Below are 21,715 nucleotides of genomic sequence, written 5' to 3' on the forward strand. Positions count from 1 at the left end.
GCCTCTGACTTAGAAGGTTGTGGGTTCAAGTCCCACTCCAGAGACTTGAGACAAAAATCTAGGCTGACACTCCAATGCAATGCTGAGGGAGCGCTGCATGGTTGGAGGGGTCGTCTTTTGGATGAGATGTTAATCTGAGGCCGCGTCTGCCCTCTCAGGTGAATGTAAAAATCGCATAGCACTACTTCAAAAAAGAGCAAGGGAGTTCTCCAAATTTCTAACCAACATTACTAAAACCGATTATCACATTGCTGTCTGTGGAACCTAGTTGTGCACAAATTGGCTGCCACGTTTCTTACAATACAGCAGTCACTTCAAAAGTATTCATTGGTTGTAAAGCGCTTTAGGACATCCTGAGGTCATGAAAGGTGCTATATAAATGCAAATCTTTCTTTACATCGGTTTTTCCTGCATTTTTTTCTGTTTTATTTTTTCCCCTTTGTCAGGCTTTTATTCCTGCATGGAAATACAAGGCTCTGAATCGGATGGCAGCCAATCCCAGAGCATCAGTTCCACAAAGGCTGCCTGGGATAAAACTCAGAGCTCCGCAGGAAGATTTCTATAAAAACTAAAACCTACTTGTCGCTCAAATATGAAACTATTGGAAACCACCTGACTGCGATCACATCAATCCATACTGTTATGTTCGTCATCGAGGGCTTGAGATTCAACAGGGGTTCCACTGAGCTTTCTCCATAACTCGAGCAGGAGAACAGTGGAACCCCAAATGCTCCTCCACCCCCCACCCCCCCCCCCCACCGCACCCCGCATGGGAGCAGCAGAGACCTTTACAAATGATGGGCTGGAGATGGGACTGGCTGTCTGGACTCCCTCAGCTCTGGGGCCATGGACCTGGAAGGAGACTCAGTGCTACAGTGACAGCTGGTATGGCGAGTGTACAGAGGCCCCAGCGGTGTGGTCCAAGTCAGGACAGTTTGAAAAAAACCTAATGGATCAGCTCCTTTGTTGGTCCAGGGTAACCTCCCTCCAAAGTTTCTATTAGCAAGGCACAGCTGGGCACCAGAGATGCACCCAAAGTGGCACTTGCACCTGCCTGCCCCATGTTGGATACGTGCCCAGCCACTGACCCCAAAATGTCAATGTTGTCAGTCCTGAAGGGCACGACCCCAGCATAAACTTCCAGGGATCAATAATCGTGCCATTTCAGGGCTCTATGTTGGGTACACTTTATCAACCATTTAAAATCTTACTAATTGTACATTGCAGGCAGTCTACTTCACTGCAACTTTCCCTTACCTTATACTGCTCATTCTCCTTGTACGAGGATTAACACTGCCTGGGGCCATTCATGGTTTGGCCTATCTGATTACTCCAGACGTAAGTACATGTAATTGTATATCAATAATGATTGTCAGGACTGCTTCCAGATATATCATTAATAGATTACATTCGGTGTCAATTAGGGTACAGTAATCTTAGCTTATGGGGACAGATGACATTGTAAAACTTCCCATGTGGGCAAGCATAGATGTTTGCTGTACCACTGCCTTTGCTGTTACATTTTATTTTAAATATGCATTTTACTTTACTGAGTTTACATGAAAAATTCATCATTTTGCTGTGTATGCTTGCTGGTGTAGTGGCCCAATGTCCAATGATTTGGTTATATTTGTACTGTTGCTAAGCCTCTTCTTACACTCCAAGTGGCCCCTTGAGTCGCACCCTGCTGATGTTTCACATAGGGTTGGGGCACATTCACAGTGACTTCAAACTCTCATCAGATACGCATGCTGTATTCAATGTATTAACCGATAGGGTTTAATTGTACTTAAGAATATAGGAATGTAGGAATGAGAAAGGGCCATCCCCCCCTTCCAGCTTGGTTTCTTCTAAGCACCATTTCAGCACCTTTCGAAAACAATTTTCCTACTGTTCTTGTTTCCGCTTTTCAATATATTCTGCAACAAAAATAATATTGATGCAGAGGAAAAAAGGCAGTTTAGACTTTGAAAAATGGTTCAAAATACAGAAAAAAAACATGCAGTTGCATAGCCATTGCTCAACTGTAATTGGAATTATAACAATTTGATATTATACTAGTTCAAAATAACATTATTAACAATACTACCACTGTTAATTTAATTTACATACATTATCAAATGGATTTTCAGAAGGGCTTCAATAAGTGCCTCATGACAAAGAGTCAGGGGCCGTGTAGCAGAATGGATTGAAAGTTGACTACAAACCTAGGAAACAGAGGGTAGGCGTTAAGGGGAGTATCTCAGACTAGCGGAAAGTGGTCTCCCACAGGGATCCGTGCTGGGACCACCGTTGTTCACCATATACACAAATGATTTGGACTCAGAAATTGGAGATCTGGTGTTGAAATTGGCAGATGATACCAAATTGGGAGCTACTGTATATCTAATAATGCGGTCTGAGTGCGCTGGAGAGTGGGGGAGTCGACCTTACAACAAACGTAGCTCTTTGGCTAAGCCCTTTACACGACAATCTGGACTAGGGAGATGGTGATGAGTAAGTCTGGTATGCAACATTACACTTAGAATGCCTAAAACACCAAGCCGGCTGGCACAATTCAACCTGCTCTTTGTAGATCCTTCCACCATACTGAAGGCAAATGTCCACCATTCATGCAAGGAAATTCTGAGACTTGGAATGGCAGCTATAGGAAGGCATTATCCAGGTGGCCAGGTATGAGAACATATGTTCAGACATCCATTGCTCTGCACTGGTAAGCTGTGTAATTTTAGCTGCTCAAACATAAAAACTGACTGCAAAAGCTTCTATAGAGAAAAAGATTAGTGAAGACAAACGTAGGTCCCTTGCAGTCGGACTCAGGTGAATTAATAATGGGGAACAAAGAAATGGCAGACCAATTGAACAAATACTTTGGTTCTGTCTTCACGAAGGAAGACACAAATGACTTTCTGGATGTACTCGGGGACCGAGAGTCTAGTGAGAAGGAGGAACTGAAGGATATCTTTATTAGGCGGGAAATTGTGTTGGGGAAATTGATGGGATTGAAGGCCGATAAATCACTGGGGCCTGATTGTCTGCATCCCAGAGTACTTAAGGAGGTGGCCCTAGAAATACTGGATGCATTGGTGATCATTTTCCAACAGTCTATCAACTCTGGATCAGTTCCTATGGACTGGAGGGTAGCTAATGTAACACCACTTTTTAAGAAAGGACGGAGAGAGAAAATGGGTAATTATAGATCGGTTAGCCTGACATCAGTAGTGGGGAAAATGTTGGAATCAATTATTAAGGATGAAATAGCAGCGCATTTGGAAAGCAGTGACAGAATCGGTCCAAGTCAGCATGGATTTGTGAAAGGGAAATCATGCTTGACAAATCTTCTGGAATTTTTTGAGGATGTAACTAGTAGAGTAGACAAGGGAGAACCAGTGGATGTGGTGTATTTGGATTTTCAAAAGGCCTTTGACAATGTCCCATATAAGAGATTGGTGTGCAAAATCAAAGCACATGGTATTGGGGGTAATGTACCGGCGTGGAAAGAGAATTGGTTGGCAGACAGGAAGCAGAGAGTCGGGATAAATGAGTCCTTTTTTAAATGGGAGGCAGTGACTAGTGGAGTGCTGCAGGGCTCAGTGCTGGGACCCCAGCTCTTTACAATATACATTAATGATTTGGATGCAGGAATTGAGTGTAATATCTCCAAGTTTGCAGATGACACTAAACTGAGTGGCGGTGTAAGCTGTGAGGAGGATGCTAAGAGGCTGCAGGGTGATTTGGACAGGTTAGGTGAGTGGACAAATGCATGGCAGATGCAGTATAATGTAGATAAATGTGAGGTTATCCACTTCGGTGGCAAAAACACGAAGGCAGAATATTATCTGAATGGTGGCAGATTAGAAAAAGGGGAGGTGCAACGAGACCTGGGTGTCATGGTTCATCAGTCATTGAAAGTTGGCATGCAGGTACAGCAGGCGGTGAAGAAGGCAAATGGCATGTTGGCCTTCATAGCTAGGGGATTTGAGTATAGGAGCATGGAGGTCTTACTGCAATTGTACAGGGCCTTGGTGAGGCCTCACCTGGAATATTGTGTTCAGTTTTGGTCTGAGGAAGGACGTTCTTGCTATTGAGGGAGTGCAGCGAAGGTTCACCAGACTGATTCCAGGGATGGCTGGACTGACATATGAGGAGAGACTGGATCAACTGGGCCTTTATACACTTGAGTTTAGAAGGATGAGAGGGGATCTCATAGAAACATACAAGATTCTGACGGGACGGGACAGGTTACATAGAAACATAGAAAATAGGTGCAGGAGCAGGCCATTCAGCCCTTCTAGCCTGCACCGCCATTCAATGAGTTCATGGCTGAACATGGAACTTCAGTACCCCCTTCCTGCTTTCTCGCCATAACCCTTGATCCCCCGAGTAGTAAGGACTTCATCTAACTCCCTTTTGAATATATTTAGTGAATTGGCCTCAACTACTTTCTGTGGTAGAGAATTCCACAGGTTCACCACTCTCTGGGTGAAGAAGTTTCTCCTCATCTCGGTCCTAAATGGCTTACCCCTTATCCTCAGACTGTGACCCCTGGTTCTGGACTTCCCCAACATTGGGAACATTCTTCCTGCATCCAACCTGTCTAAACCCGTCAGAATTTTAAACGTTTCCATGAGGTCCCCTCTCATTCTTCTGAACTCCAGTGAATACAAGCCCAGTTGATCCAGTCTTTCTTGATAGGTCAGTCCCGCCATCCTGGGAATCAGTCTGGTGAATCTTCGCTGCACTCCCTCAATAGCAAGAATGTCCTTCCTCAAGTTAGGAGACCAAAACTGTACACAATACTCCAGGTGTGGCCTCACCAAGGCCCTGTACAACTGTAGCAACACCTCCCTGCCCCTGTATTCAAATCCCCTCGCTATGAAGGCCAACATGCCATTTGCTTTCTTAACCGCCTGCTGTACCTGCATGCTAACCTTCAATGACTGATGTACCATGACACCCAGGTCTCGTTGCACCTCCCCTTTTCCTAATCTGTCACCATTCAGATAATAGTCTGTCTCTCTGTTTTTACCACCAAAGTGGATAACCTCACATTTATCCACATTATACTTCATCTGCAATGCATTTGCCCACTCACCTAACCTATCCAATTCACTCTGCAGCCTCATAGCATCCTCCTCGCAGCTCACACTGCCACCCAACTTAGTGTCATCCGCAAATTTGGAGATACTGCATTTAATCCCCTCGTCTAAATCATTAATGTACAATGTAAACAGCTGGGGCCCCAGCACAGAACCTTGCGGTACCCCACTAGTCATTGCCTGTCATTCTGAAAAGTACCCATTTACTCCTACTCTTTGCTTCCTGTCTGACAACCAGTTCTCAATCCACGTCAGCACACTACCCCCAATCCCATGTGCTTTAACTTTGCACATTAATCTCTTGTGTGGGACCTTGTCGCAAGCCTTCTGAAAGTCCAAATATACCACATCAACTGGTTCTCCTTTGTCCACTTTACTGGAAACATCCTCACAAAATTCCAGAAGATTTGTCAAGCATGATTTCCCTTTCACAAATCCATGCTGACTTGGACCTATCATGTCACCATTTTCCAGATGCACTGCTATGACATCCTTAATAATTGATTCCATCATTTTACCCACTACTGAGGTCAGGCTGACCGGTCTATAATTCCCTGTTTTCTCTCTCCCTCCTTTTTTAAAAAGTGGGGTTACATTGGCTACCCTCCACTCCATAGGAACTGATCCAGAGTCAATGGAATGTTGGAACATGACTGTCAATGCATCCGCTATTTCCAAGGCCACCTCCTTAAGTACTCTGGGATGCAGTCCATCAGGCCCTGGGGATTTATCGGCCTTCAATCCCATCAATTTCCCCAACACAATTTCCCGACTAATAAAGATTTCTCTCAGTTCCCCCTCCTTACTAGACCCTCTGGCCCCTTTTATATCCGGAAGGTTGTTTGTATCCTCCTTAGTGAACACCGAACCAAAGTACTTGTTCAATTGGTCTGCCATTTCTTTGTTCCCCGTTATGACTTCCCCTGATTCTGACTGCAGGGGACCTACGTTTGTCTTTACTAACCTTTTTCTCTTTACATACCTATAGAAACTTTTGCAATCCGACTTAATGTTCCCTGCAAGCTTCTTCTCGTACTCCATTTTCCCTGCCCTAATCAAACCCTTTGTCCTCCTCTGCTGAGTTCTAAATTTCTCCCAGTCCCCAGGTTCGCTGCTATTTCTGGCCAATTTGTATGCCACTTCCTTGGCTTTAATACTATCCCTGATTTCCCTAGATAGCCACGGTTGAGCCATCTTCCCTTTTTTATTTTTACGCCAGACAGGAATGTACAATTGTTGTAATTCATCCATGCGGTCTCTAAATGTCTGCCATTGCCCATCCACAGTCAACCCCCTAAGTATTATTAGTTAGATGCGGGAAGAATGTTCCCGATGTTGGGGAAGTCCAGAACCAGGGGACACAGTCTTAGAATAAGGGGTAGGCCATTTAGGACTGAGATGAGGAGAAACTTCTTCACTCAGAGAGTTGTTAAAATGTGGAATTTCCTGCCGCAGAGAGTAGTTGATGCCAGTTCATTGGATATATTCAAGAGGGAGTTAGATATGGCCCTTACGGCTAAAGGGATCAAGGGGTATGGAGAGAAAACGGGAAAGGGGTACTGAAGTGAATGATCAGCCATGATCTTATTGAATGGTGGTGCAGGCTCGATGGCTGAATGGCCTTCTCCTGCACCTATTTTCTTTGTTTCTATGTTTCAAACTCCAGTAATACCCTGCACACGTTTGGGGACTGGAAACCTTGGCTCTGACAACCTGTGACCAAGCACTCCAGACTTAGGCAAGTGGGGTGTGTTTCTATAGGGAGAGACTGTGGACTCCATATCAGACAGAGTAAATATCTCAGTAGCTTAATTTGGAGACTTTTAACTTCAGTGATGAGTTCCCACATGTGTCAGACTTCTGACTGACCAACAAAAAAAATGACATGAGCTAAAGCTAATAATAACTGCTGATTATTTCTAGTAAGTGCATTTGTTCTCTCAATTTATTTCAGTTGACTGTTCTGAGCCAACCAAAAGTGTGGTTAGATGCAGCGACGCAGATATTTTTCTCATTGTCGTTGGGTTTTGGAGGACTTATTGCATTCTCCAGCTATAACTCACCAAAGTAAGCATTCATGTAAGAACGTTACTTTCTGTAATAGCGCTTACAAGTAAAGAAACTTCCAGAGCAAAGGGAAAGGGGGAATGTTATAGGACCTCTCAGACTTAATGATATTACACTACGTGACATTAGTTTACCATGTCCATATGAATTTTCTTTTATTGCTACTTTAACAGAACTATTACCTCCATCTGTAAAAATAGCATCCATTAAAATAGTGGGCAAAATAATTTCCGGTAAATGTGTTAAACATCCATGCACTAATATCTCTCAATGTATTGATTTCCAAAATGTTTTCAATAAGGTGTGTCACTTGAGGGACTGTGTGTGAAAATGAGGTGATGTAATGTAGAAGACAAAATGGCTGTGGGACCAGAAACAAAGGATGGCTTTAAAAGGGGTCCATTCGGTCACAAGTGGGATGCCCCAGGATTTGGTGCTAGGTCCTCACTGTTCACAATATTCACCTGGAGGGGAAAATAGGCAGCCTAATAATTAAACTTAAAGATGCTACCAAATTGCCTAGACCTTGGAAGATAGTGGTAAATTGCAATCGGATCTGGACCTGTAGAAAGAACGTGCATTTTTGTACTACTTTTCACAACCTCAAGATGTCCCAACGCACTTCACTGTCAATTAAATACTTGAAGTATAGTCATTGCTGAAATGCAGCCAATTTTCACCCCAGTGATGTTGTTTGGCCAGGACACTAGAAAAGCTTCCCCATCTTTGAATTGCCACGGGATATTTTATGTCCATCTGAGAGGGAAGGTGGTAGCAAGGTTTTAACACCACGTTCAAAAAAACACCTTCAGCACTATACTGAGGTACCAGCGTAGATTTTATGTTCAAATCTCTGGAGTGGGGCTTGAACGCACATCCTTCTGACTCAAAGCTGAGAGTCCTACCATTGAATTATGAATGACGCCTTAGATTGGGGCAGTGGACCCAAAATTAGAAAATGGCCTTCAATGCAGACAAGTATGCAATGGTGCACGTAATAAGGGCAGGAAATATAAAATAAATGAGTGTCGGCTAAACATAATAGAAAAATAACTTCTATGTTATTATTTGAGCAGAACACTCAAACTATTCGCCAACGGAGTAATACGGAGAACATTGTAGTCACAAATGGAAATCAAACTAGTAGAAAAAGAAGTAATTATTTTGCAACTATTGTTATGGCAAGTCTGGCTCTGGACCAAATCTAGAATTCCAGCCATTATTGAATGGGCTTCAACTATTGGATTTATAAGACCAATAAACAGCCACTTGCCTACCTTCCAACCTAACAGTTTTAATTATTCTTGGCTATATTTTTCCTTCCTGCTCGTGAAACCATCCCATGACATAAATCAGGCAGTTGAATGAACAGCGATGTCTCTGAATGCTGACATTCAGATTCCTGTTCTGGGTCAGGTAGAAGAGGAGAGAAATTGGGTTACAAAAGACCACATTTATCATTTTGCAGTAAGTAAGGCGACAAGCCAGATTGCCTTCTCGTTCCTTCACACACACACAAACACACACACACAAAGTATTGCACTGCAGCAAAAGAGATGCCAGAGACCAGATTTCTCACCCACCAGATTTCAAAAAGAAACTCTTCTGCTTTTCAGGAATGACTGTGAGGTAGATGCTGTGACAGTGGCTGCTATCAACAGCGTTACTTCTATCTTTGCTTCTATCCCCATCTTCTCCATTCTTGGGTTTAGGGCAACTACAGCTTACTGGGATTGCTTGGACAAGTAAGTAAAATTCCACCACCTACGGTGTACTTGCACTAATTATTATCTGTACCAGTTTAATCAAAAATTATTACTTCAGAACTTTGCATATTTACTCTGAAAACATTTTATTGCATGTTAATAAATATATTATTTGCTGTGTACTTAGCCCTGAGGAACACTTGATGTCAGAGCAGGATTTCCAGGCCAAACACTACTGGGTTCTTAAACCCTTGGGGGTTGAATTTCTGCAGGGGGGTTTTCTCAATTGCCAGACATAACTTTGGTGGAAGATCCACGGAAAAGGGGCCATGGATGAAGTTCTGGGGCACAGATGATATGAGGGTACTGGAGCAGGACAATAAGCCATTACAGGAGAAGTGCAGGCCATTAAAAGAAATGTGTTCAGACAGGAAGGGATGGAAGTAAGCCGCAGAGGAGAGATGGTGGAATAGTCAATGTGATCAAGGAGGATGGAAAGGGATATGGCACTGAAATCAAGTCACAAAGAGTGTCATTGGCAGCTGATGAAGACAGTCTTAGTGCCTTGGGCAGACTGGAAACCAAACTGAAGGGATTCAAAGATGAATGAATGGGAGAGGTGTGTACCGAGCAGGGTGTTAACAGCATACTCCACGATCAATTGCTGCTCCTGCGTCCCAACCTCGCCGCTCCTGCTGTACCTGCTTACGCTCCAATCAGCGACCTGGACCTTGGTGACGTCCAATCCAGCCGCCCTCTTCACGGCCGTCACTCTCGAGGCACGCGCTGTACCTCGAAGATCAATGTGTGATCGGGGCCCAGGAGAGGCGTGAGTTCGGGGCCCAGGAGAGGCAAGGGCCCTGGGGCAGAAGAGGCCAGCCCACACCGCGATATGTGTGCGCACTCGGTCCGTGCAGCAGAGCTGGTCTCCAGTCGTCTTGGTTAATCCTTGCCACTGGACCAAGACCTAGCTCTGTCAAGCCCGTGTGGTGGCTGGTGTGCAACGGCCACCACACGTTAAAAAAATCCACGCACAGGCATCTTCCATCCTTCAACATGTAGTTCGGCATCTGGAATATTAAGTCCTTCATTGAAACACTTGTGAACTCATCCCTTTTTGGCGTGGAAGTGGGTCATCCGCGATACGAGGGACCGCCTGTGATGATGATAACGTGCTCAAGGATTTTACAAATGTAGGGGAGGATGGAGTAAACCGAGGGGTTGAGAGAGGGTTTTTGAGAAGGATGGTAATGACACCAGTCTTGGCAGGTGGCAGGACAGTGACTGAACAGAGGGAGCCATTGATCATGAGAGATATCAAATTGTTGTGTGAAGGTGAGTCAGGAGAGGATTACGAGACCAGGAGGTGGGTCCCATGGAGGAAATCAGCTTGGGTGAGCCTGGGGATGGACGTTAGAGATCCTGTGGAGTGACATAGTCTAGAGGCAAGGGAATGGGGAGGGTTGAGGAGCACACAGGATGGGGAATAAAAAGTCAGCTAGCCAGACAAGTGGATGGTCACAATCTCTGAAATGAAAACTCCATGAGTTCCTCACACATTGACAAAGGTTCTTCTCCAAAACCCCAGCCACAATCTGCTGCTGGATGCTCCAATTTTAACACAAAGATATCACTCATAAAAGAAGCAGTGATGCATTTGGATGTGATTTATTTCACTGCATTGTGTGTTTGCAAACAAATGGGGAAAAAAAAAGGTTTGCCAAATACTTTTTCCTGAAGATGGCGGCTCCTTCATCATTGTATTTATTTGTATTTACATAAACTTCTCTCAACAGGAATATATTACTCGTTTTAAATGAATTTGATATTCAGGATGGAAATGTTACAAGAGAAAACTATTTTAGTTGGGTAGATGATCTGAATGCCACGCATCCTGACAGAATCTCAGTTCTTACTTTGAAGAATTGTGTCCTTAAGGATTTTCTTGATCAGGTATTTCTATTCATTTTCCATTAGTGACAAACTTGCCTATGTTAAATCAGTTTCATAAAGTCAGAGTCCTTGGGACCAGTGGGCACACTTTGGTCTGAGATTGCTGTTCAGAATCATAAAATCGTAGAATGGAACAGCGCAGAAGGAGGCCCTTTGGCCGATCTTTCCCGCGTCGGCACTGTGAAAGAGATATCCAATTAGTCCCACACCCCTGCCTTTCCCCATAGCCCTGCAAATATTTACACTTCAAGTCTTTGTCCAACTCTCTTTTGAAAGCTATTATTGAATCTGCTTCCACTACCCTTTTAGGCAGTGTATTCCAGATCATAACAACTCGCTGGGTAAAAATGTTTCTCCTCATGTCGCTTCTGGTTCTTTTGCCAACTATCTTAAATCTGTGACCTCCGGTTACCGATACTCTGCCACTGAAAACAATTTTTCCTTATGTACTCCATCAAAACCCTTCCTGATTATGAACGTCTCTATCAAATCTCCCCTTAACTTTCTCTGCTCTAAGGAGAACACCCCAGTTTCTCCAGTATCTCCAGTATCTCCACGTAACTGAAGTCCAGCATCTCTGGTACCATTCTAGTAAATCTCCTCTGCACCTCCTCTAAGGCCTTGGCATCCTTCCTCAAGTGTGGGACCCAGTATTGGACACAATACTCCAGCTGGGGCCTAACCAGTGATTTTATAAAGGTTTAGCATAGCCTCCTTGCCTTTGCACTCTATGCCTCTATTTATAAAGCCAAGGATTCCGTATGCTTTTTTTTTTACAGCCTTCTCAACTTGGCCTGGCACCTTCAACGACTTATGTGCATACACCCCTCTCTGTTCCTATGCCCTCTTTCAAATTGTACCATTTAATTTATATTTCCTCTCCTACCATTCTTCCTACCAATATGAATCACTTCACACTTCTCTGCCTTAAATTGCATCTGCTACGTGATAAGAGGGAGCTGTTCAATCGGGACAGACCTCGCTTGAACCAGGCTGGGACCAGTGTCCTGGCGAATCGAATAACTAGGGCCGTAGATACGGCTTTAAACTAAATAGTGGGGGGGAGGGATCCGGTGAGCAGAAATTTAAAAAGTCAAAGAGAAAGGAGAAGGCAAAAGTGCAGGGTAGCGATCGGGGTCATGATAACCAGAGTGTGACAGGAAGGGACAGAGAGTATACACATAAGACAAAATTAAATGCTCTATATCTGAACACACGAAGCATTCGTAACAAGATAGATGAGTTGATGGCACAAATAGAAATAAATGGGCAAGTAATCAGGAAGGCAAATGGAATGTTGGCCTTTATTGCAAGGGGGATGGAGTATAAAAGCTGGGAGTCCTGCTACTGTACAGGGTATTGGTGAGACCACACCTAAAGTACTACAGTTTTGGTCTCCTTATTTAAGGAAGCATATATTTGCATTGGAAGCAGTTCAGAGTAGGTTCACGAGGTTGATTCCTGAGATGAAGGGATTGTCATATGAAGAAAGGTTGAGCAGGTTGAGCCTATACTTGGAGTTTAGAAGAATGAGAGGTGATCTTATTGCAACATATAAGATTCTGAGGAGATTTGACAGAGAGGATGTTTCCCCTCATGGGGAAATTTAGAACTAGAGGGCATAGTTTCAGAATAAGTGGTCGCCCAATGAAAACAGAAATGAGGAGGAATTTCTTCTGAGGGTTGTGAATCTTTCAAATTCTCTACCCCAAAGAGCTGTGGAGGCTGGATCTTTGAATATATTTAAGGTGGAGATAGACAGATTTTTGAATGATAAGGGAGTGCAGGGTTATGGGAAGCGGGTGGGGAACTGGAGTTAAGGCCTTGATCAGATCAACCATGATCTGATTGAATGGCGGAGCAGGTTCGAGGGGCCAAATGGCCTACTCCTGCTCCTATTTCTTGTGTTCTTATGCCCATTTCAGCAGTCAGCCTATGTCCTCCTGAAGTCTGTTACTATCCTCATCGCTGTTTATTACAATTATGAGATTTGTATCATTTGCAAACTTTGAAATTAAGCCCTTTATACCCAAGTCCAGGTCATTAATATATATCAAAAAAAGCAGTGGTCCTAATACTGACCCCTGTGGAACACCACTGTATACTTCCCTCTAGTCTGAAAAATAACTGTTCACCACTACCCTCTGCCTTCTGTCCCTTAGCCAATTTCATATCCATGCAGAAACTGCCTCTATAATCCAATGGGCTTAAATTTTGTTAACAAATCTATTGTGTGATACTTTATCAAATGCCACTTGGAAGTCCATATACACAACATCAACCACACTACCCTCATCAAGCCCCTCCGCTACTTCATCAAACATCTAGCTTAGACTCATGGGATTTTGCTCACACCTTGCTGCCTGCAAGGAATCTATTATAACAGAGGAATCTCATCCCAATCCCAACTCACAACGGAAAATGGTCAGTGATTCTCTGGGAAGCCACAAACATGGGTGATGTTAGATGGAACTGGCACACCACTGCAGAACTTGGGAGTTGAGCTACTTTGTTGGGCCAGAGTACAAAGAATTTGCATCTAACCCATAAAAATTGAGAATGTGCTCTATTCCCTAGCAAAAACACGCTTCAACCTGAACATTTAACTGAAATAACTAAAGAAATGTAAATTCAGAATTAAATAACCAGTTATGAGTTTGATGAACAATTTGTGCAATCAAATTGAAATAAAGTAGAATTATGAATAGTAAGGTGCAATAGTAAGGACTATTACTTAGTCAAGGGTTCAGGCAATGTCATAAACCAGAAGAGCAAAGGTCAAGTGATATAAATTATCGTAACCAAGCAATTAAGTTACAACATTATTACTTGCTTTATATCTCTATGACTTTTACTCTGCGTATTTTATCTCAGTGAAATGAAAATTATGCTGATAGTTAGAAATATTCCTGACTCAGGTATAGCAAGAGGCTGTTATGATGGCAATCTTTCCAAAATAAAGGATTGGAGAGTCATTTTGACAATCTGCGAGATAGGGAAAGCAGTGAATGAGAGTCAAAGGATAGGGGAGAGAGATTAGAGTTTGAGCTGCACTTAACGTTTGAGTTTTCATCTTAGAGAGAAATAGCAGAGGATGAGACATTAGCCATGGCTCAGCGGTAGCACTTTTTCCTCTAAAGGAGAAGGTCATACGTTCAAACTCCACTCCATAGCCTTGAGCACGTAATCAAGGCTAACAATTCAATGCGGTATTGAGCAAATATTTTGGATGAGGTTAAAGCACTCTCAGGTGGACATAAAAGAACCCATGACACTATTTAAAGAGTAGGGGTTTCTCCTGGTGACCGGGTCAATATTTATCCCGCAACCTTAACAGTCTGTCTGTTCACTTAACTCATTGCAGACCATAGCTGCTTATCATTGCTTGTCCAATAAGGAGCACCTATCCATTGGAGCATCGTCTCACTCGGTGTCCTGGGGCCAAATGGAAAGAATCCTGGTATACAACTTCAGGTTTCATTAGTGAATTCACCAGGGTGATCAACATTAACCGTACCTTGGATTACTGTGAACCTGTCAGGTCTGGTTCAGGTATTGGATCAACAAATCTGCCACTAAAGTTTGGCAAACCCTGAAGTTGGGACTTGAACCTATACATTTATCTCATTGCTGTTTGTGGGAATTGCTGTGCGCAAATTGACTGCCATGCTTCCCTACATTACAACAGTAACTGCACTTCGAAAGCATTTCATTGCCTTTCAATCACTTTGGGATGTCCTGAGATCGTGAAAGGTGCTATTTAACTATGAGTTTTTTCTTTCCTGATTTATGAGAAAAAGATGGGGACAAGGTTTAATCCTGGAGAGGACAAGGCTGGAGAGAAGGTGCAGGACAAGCAACCTTAAACAATGCCTGACAGTGAGGTGAAGATTGGGAATAGATAGATAGATGTATTCAAAATGAAGGCGCAGGCTGGGGATAGAGGCCTTAAAGAAACATTTCACGATCTTGTAATACTGTATGGTTAATTGTGTGAATAAGAATAAGCCTTTTATGGGAAATTATTTAATTGTGTTTGAGTAGTATAAACATAGGGGGCGATTTAACCCCCAAAAACAGGTGGGTTGAGGTCAGGTGAGATGTAAATGTTTTTTAAATCTCAAACTCGACCCCAATACACCTCCAACCCGCCGACTTCCAGGTTTAACGGAAGTGGGACAAGGGGATGGGCAGCCAACCCACTCCCAGATGACTGGTTGGCCATTTAAATATTATAATAAGGCGAGCCTCACCTGTAACCTGTCTTACAGGTTCAACCCTGGCCGGCCAGGTTTCCAGGGGTTTGGGAAATCCGGCAGCTGAAGGAAGGTGAGGAAAGCTTCTGGGGAAAGGTAAATGCCTTTGCAGCATTGCTTGTGGGCCAGAAGGAGCAGGTGTGCTTCCCCCTCCCCCCCCCCGGTCCACCAAGCTATCTTCATCCAAGCCATTGGACCACCACCCCCCCCCCCACCCCCATCCAAATACACCTCTCCTCGGATCCGACCTCCCAAGATCCAGATACCCTCACCCCCCCCCCCCCCCCCACCCCACCCTTCCACTAACAAGGCAACAGGTTCCTTACCTGCTCCTGTGGCTCCAACCTCCCCTAGAGTATTCCCCATCGGACAGGGAGCCAAGCTTGCCAATCAGGCTGGCTTCCGGGCGGGGAACCTGTTGAAAAGTAAAGATGCGCGCTGTGGAATTAAAACGCCACAGACCTAAACTGCTCCTCTCCACTTACGTAAGGGCCGGGATGGTTCCACAAGGAAACCTTAGGCCTCTGCTGCCCCGAGGTTTTCTCCCCCCTCCCCCGACCACAAGGTCCTCTTGACCCTCCGAACCACTTATCTGCGTGCCAGGAGAACATGCCTTCAGGTCCCCAGTGGTAGCCTACTGCTAAAGGCATCCCGTTCCCATTTCCACTTCCTGCAGGTGAGGCCTGGGATTTAAAATTGGTTTGCCATCCACTTCAGCCCCTGCCAGCACAACTCCCACTCTGAGTTAAAGTCAGGGCCTAATTTCAGGTCTCGATTGAGCGTAGAGATGTGCCAGAAGCTTGATAATGGCTAATATAGGACTGTACCCATTGTTAAAAAGGGATACAGCACTAATCCATATAATTACAGGCCAGTTAGTTTAACATCTGTGGTCGGGAGAGACTTTAATTAAAGATGAAATGGCCATATGAATACAAAATAGTTAGAGATATGCAGTATAGATTTCAAACAGGATAATCATGCTTGACAAACCATCTAGAATTGTTTGAGAAGGTAGCAGAGATGGTGAATATGGGAAATGCTATGGATGTGGTGTGCATGGATTTTGGGAAGCCTTTGGTAGGGTAGTTAGTTAGGAGATAGTTAGAGAAGATTAAGGGATACAGAATTAGAGGAGGGTTAAAAATTGGTCAGAATGGGAGGCGTTCAGGACAGTTTTTCAGATCAGTTTGAAGTGGGTAGTGCTCAGTTCTGGGGCTACTTCTATTGGCTATGTCTATTCATTATCTGGTTATAGGCCTAGAGGGAGTGATGCTGAAATATACATGTAATCCCAAAATAGGAGGTACGGTTAATTCTTTAGAAGACCAAAGGAAGCTGCAAAGGGATATTGATAGAATGAGGGAGTGGGCTAAAAGATGGCAAATGGAATTCAATCCCAGAAAGTGTGAAGTGATATATTTTGGTTAAAAAAAATAAGTGCAGTAATTATACTCTGAACGGAAGTCGGTTCAGTGTTGCAGGGGAGCAGAGGGATTTGGGGGGGTCACAGGGCATTAAAGGCAACACCCCAGGTTGATAAGGACATAAATAAAAGCTAATGGAATCGAGGTTTTATCACAAGAATATTAAAGTCAAAAGGTTATGATGATCCTATATAAAACCTTAATAAGACCTCAGTTAGAATACGGTATGCAGTACTGCACTCTACACTCTAGGAAGGATATTGAGCATACAACACAGATTCACTCGGGTGCTGTCTGGTATGAGGAATTACAAATGCAAAGAAAGACTTTGGATTTTGTTCATTAGAACAGAGCAGGTTACGGTTGCCTGGCAATCCTTTCAGAGGTGGAATGCTACATGTCATAGGGCAGGGAAGAACCAAAGCTTACATTAGTAATTTTGCTTACTGATTTACTCTTGAATGCCATGTAACATAGGAAGTGTTTGATGATATTTTTTTTCTTTCTCCTGTTCAGAGTGCATCAGGCACTGGGCTGGCTTTTATTGCTTTCACCGAAGCGATTGTTCGAATGCCCGCTCCCCAGGTTTGGGCCATCCTGTTCTTCATCATGCTCTTCAGTCTGGGCCTGTCCTCCATGTTTGGCAACGTGGAGGGAATTCTCACTCCTTTGTTAGATCTCAAGGTGTTTCCAAAATGTGTTCCTAAAGAAATGATTACAGGTAAACGGTCACTGACATTGTACAATTCATTGAATATCATTGTGTTACAAAGAGAGAGGCTAGCTGTGTATTGAATGAGACAATCCCAGTAGCCAATTCTGTAAGCATATTACATAGGATTACATAGGTTATATGGCACAGAAACAGACCATTCGGCCCAACCAGTCCATGTCGGCATTTATGCTCCACTCTAGCCTCCTCCCGTCTTCCCTCATCGAACTCTATCAGCATTACCCTCTATTCCCTTCTCCCTCATATGCGTATCTAACCTCCCCTTAAATGCATCTATACTATTTGCTTCAAGCATTCCCTGTGATAGCGAGTTCCACATTCTCACCACCCTCTGGGTAAAGATATTTCTTCTGAATCCCCTGTTTGATTTGTTGGGTGACTATCTTATATTGATGACACCTAGTTTTGCTCTTCTCCACAAGTGGAAACATTCTCGCTGTATCTACTCTATCAAAACCTTCCATAATTTTAAAGACCTCTATTAGGTCACCCCTCAGCCTTCTCTTTTTAAGTGAAGAGACCCAATATTAGCAATTCTTAGCTGCACCTCCATCATTTCCATCCAGTTAGCTTATAAACTCTTTGTCCAAAATACTTTCAAAATTCTGTTGTGAGTGTGCTGCAAATCTTTTCTGCATGATGGCAGTGGGAAGGAATCTTTCCACTGCATTGTGGGGTGGGAGGGGGGACATTTCCAGTGGAAGCACATAAGGAAAGTGATGTGGTGGAATCTTTCTAAAAACTGGATGATTAGGAAAAAGGGGAAATAAAACTAATAAAAATGTTTGCTTGGCTCTGTAGTAGTGCCCTCACCGCTGACTCAGAAGGTTGTGGATTCAAGGCCCACTCTCAAACACAAGCACGTAATCTGGGCTAATACTTCACTACAGAACTGAGAGAATGTCAGATGAGATGTTAAACTGTTATGGTGGACGTAAATGATCCCATTGCACTGTTCAAAGAGCATGGAGTTCTCTCAGTATTCCCTCCTCAACCACTGCCACCAAATGTAGATTAACTGGTCATTCGTTTTATTGCTGTTTGTGAGACCGTACTGTGTGCAAATTGACTGCCATGTTTGCCGACAAAACAACAGTTTATTGGTTGGGAAGCACAAAGGAATGTCCTGGGGACGTGAAAGCTCCGACATAAATGAAAGTTCTTCCTTCGAATAGCTTTTCCCATGCTTCAGAAGGTGATGATGCAGTATATGGGATACCAGCCCTGTAATTTCATCCAAGGTAAGTTTCCTGTCTCATTTAAACCTTCAGAGAAGATGCTGAGCAGGGTGAAGGTGCTTCCCTATAACAAGATAAGAAAATTGGCCGCTCTCCCACTCCTCCTAAGAGCCAGTTGCAGAGTGGTCTTGGGAAAAGCCTGGCAGCAGGCCATGCACCCTGTTTCAGGTCTACCTTAGATACACTCTTGGGCGTAGTGGTGCTGGTTATGCCCGTAAGTGGCCTGAGGGTCTTGCATTCAGGTGTGTGCCCACGCTACCCAACATCTAATTATATGATGGTGTAAACCAGGGGTGTAACACACTGGTGATCCGAACTGGGTATCATGGGGGAGAGAAATTGCAATTCATCTCGTGTGTTTTTGGGGGTCCGAAATGGGCGTGATGGAGTCCAACACAGCAGCATGACAATCCACGCCAGAAGTGCGCACAATGTGATATTGGTCCGGGTGCTCAATAGGGGTACATGATGGCCATCTGCAATAAGCACAGGCATTATATAAATATAATAAGGGTCATAAGCCTGAATCAGTGCCCTTTTGTTAAATTTTATGTCTCTCCACTTCTTGAACCGCCATTTCCTTCAACCCGTCCAGCAAATCATGTCCAGAACAATCGGTAAACAGCTTTCACAAGCGATATTTAAAGGGATGTTGGTCCCCATCAAGGTAAGTGTCTGGTTAGTCGTTTTAGGCTGTTAGGGTGTTGTGGGAGCTGCCTTTTGACTGTTTCGGCCAGTGTTTCTCCATTTAATACTTGTGCAGAGTGTATTTTTGGAGGACGAGAACGGTTTCTTGCTCTGAATTACAGAACATGGGCATGTTGTTGAGCTTATCGTTGACGCTCCCAAATCAGGAAGAGGAGCAACAGCATGGAAGGCAGCAAAACCAACACACACACACACTGCAAGATGGCTTCATTAACACAGGAACTTGTCAGGTGACCTGTCACCTGATGCTTTATTGTGAATGTAATGCAATGGCTGAATTACCACAGTAGTCCACTAGGTGGAACTCCCTCCTTAATGAAGAAGTAATTATAACAAACAATCATCATACATAACTTGCATGATTATACATAACAAAAGATATGGACTTATTTTGCCATATTTACAAATCAAATTTAACCACTTGTTTTCTATTTCAAAGAGGATACCTTCGCTCTCGAACAGAACTTTCCAAACATGGTGTCGAACTTAGACTCATTCTAGGCTGATCCTGAGGAGAATTTGTCTCCAAGGCATGCCCTTGATCTACAATTGAACTCTCTACAACTTCAGACTGTTTGTCTGCCTGACTCGGGCTCAGACTTAAATTCTGACTTTCTCTTGAACTTGTTTCTAGCACATTTGATGTAGGATGTACTACAGGCCCTGTACTTGTAATTAAACTATCTGATGAGTCAGAAATAATTGAATCATTCCAACTTTCAACTCCTTCCACATCTGTAGGTAAAATATGATCAATGTGAATAAACCTAACCTGTCCATGATCAAACATCTTGACCAAATATATGCAAGGACCACATATCTTCATCACTTTTCCTGGTAACCACTTTAACCACTTATGATGGTGGTTCTTCACTCTCACCTTCTGATTTAATTTCACACTTCTCCCTCTTACTCTACCTCTATCATGATTCTCTTTGGAATACGTCATCGTGAAATAACATGGTGCTCGCTACCAATTGGCTTTTACACTCCTTGAATGATGCGTCGCATTCTTCTGACCACTTTGACTGGACCTGTTTTTTCAACAGCTCATTCAGTGGATGTAACACTGTAGCCAAATTTGGTAGGACCCAAAAATGATCGAAGTTTAGTGACATTAGTAGGAGTGGGTGCATTTCTAATTGCATCCAGCTTTCCCTTGGTCAGATGTAAACCATCTTTGTTTACTCTGTGCCCTAAGTACTCCACTGAGTTTTGAAATAATTCATACTTGTGAGCAGTCTGTGCTTCTCTAGCCATTTGAGCATTTCATTCAATGTTATTATGGATTTGCTTGTTTGGTGCTGAAATTAATATGTCATCTAAATAACATACTACCCCTTCAATGCCTTGCAAAATCTGGTTCAAATGGTAGCCTATTAATTTGATATAGGCCTAGATGAGTATTTATGGTCAAGTATGACTTGGACTCCTCATCTAGTTCAAGTTGTAAGTAGGCATTTGTCAGATTTAACTTTGAGAAGATCTGACCACCTGTCAGCGTTGTGAAAAGAGCTTCGACATTTGGCAATGTATTGGGGAAATTACCCGCTAGAACTTGGTTTACGGTTACTTTATAATCACCACACAACCTTACATTACCATCTGACTTAGGTGCAACAACAATGGGTGTAGCCCAATTACATAGATCTATCTTAGAGATAATGTTCTCAGTCTCTAGTCCTTTGAGTTCTTGTTCAACTCTCTCCTTGAGTGCATATGGTGAGGGACGTGGCTTGCAGTAAACTGGTCTACCATCCTTCTGTACCCTGACACTCACTTTGAAGCCTTGGATCGGACTGCCTGTTTCGCAGAACACCTTCGGATACTTCTTGATGACCTAATCCTTCAATGCAAATATTATTTCAACACGAAAAATCTCACACCAATCCAGCTTCAGTGATCCCAACCAATTTCTTCCTAATAAGGCAGGCTTGTCTCCTGCCACTACGAAGAGAGGCACGCTCTGAAATTGATCCTTGTATTTCTCCGGTACAGTGATATGACTTACCACAAGAATGTTCTCTCCTGAGTAGCCTTGCAGCTCTATCTTGGATTTCTTCAATGGGAAACCACGCAATTTGTCGAGGTATAGCGACTCCGGTACTACGCTCACGGATGCACCCGTGTCTATTTTCATGGGTATTCTGGTTCCTGCAACATCTACTTGGACAATGATACTTTTCAAATCGCTGTTAGATACCCTTGTGCTCATGATGATGTGTATCTCTTCATCCTATTGCTTTTCTTCCATTTTATGTACTATCTGGGGATTTCTACTTGTAGCCTTGGAAGTTGGTTTATTCTTCAGTCGGCATGCCTTCGCAAGATGCCCAGTTTTCCTGCAGAAGAAACACTCTGCCTTCACATACAGACAACTCTGAGCAATGTGTTGTCCCAGGCACCGATAGCAGGACTTCAATGTTCTGTTACCATTGCCAGTTACTGAGACCTTGGGGCCCAACTGCCTTTTTCTTTTAATCTGCAGGCGATTCACCTCAGTTGTCTGACGACTGGAAATAGTACGA

General features: G+C 43.5%; 1 protein-coding gene across 1 annotated transcript in view; it reads left to right on the forward strand.

Moving 5' to 3' along the window:
- The window catches only part of LOC139264054 (sodium-dependent neutral amino acid transporter B(0)AT3-like), a 67,880-nt gene that overhangs the window by 33,743 nt on the left and 12,422 nt on the right, over positions 1-21,715 (forward strand). Inside the window, exons 5-9 of the mRNA XM_070880154.1 lie at positions 1,228-1,338; positions 7,054-7,166; positions 8,783-8,911; positions 10,669-10,825; positions 17,025-17,229. Coding sequence (XP_070736255.1) covers positions 1,228-1,338; positions 7,054-7,166; positions 8,783-8,911; positions 10,669-10,825; positions 17,025-17,229 — 715 coding nt within the window. The remainder of the gene's footprint in view (positions 1-1,227; positions 1,339-7,053; positions 7,167-8,782; positions 8,912-10,668; positions 10,826-17,024; positions 17,230-21,715) is intronic.

Source organism: Pristiophorus japonicus, chromosome 5 (assembly GCF_044704955.1).
Source record: "Pristiophorus japonicus isolate sPriJap1 chromosome 5, sPriJap1.hap1, whole genome shotgun sequence".
NCBI lineage: Eukaryota > Metazoa > Chordata > Chondrichthyes > Pristiophoridae > Pristiophorus > Pristiophorus japonicus.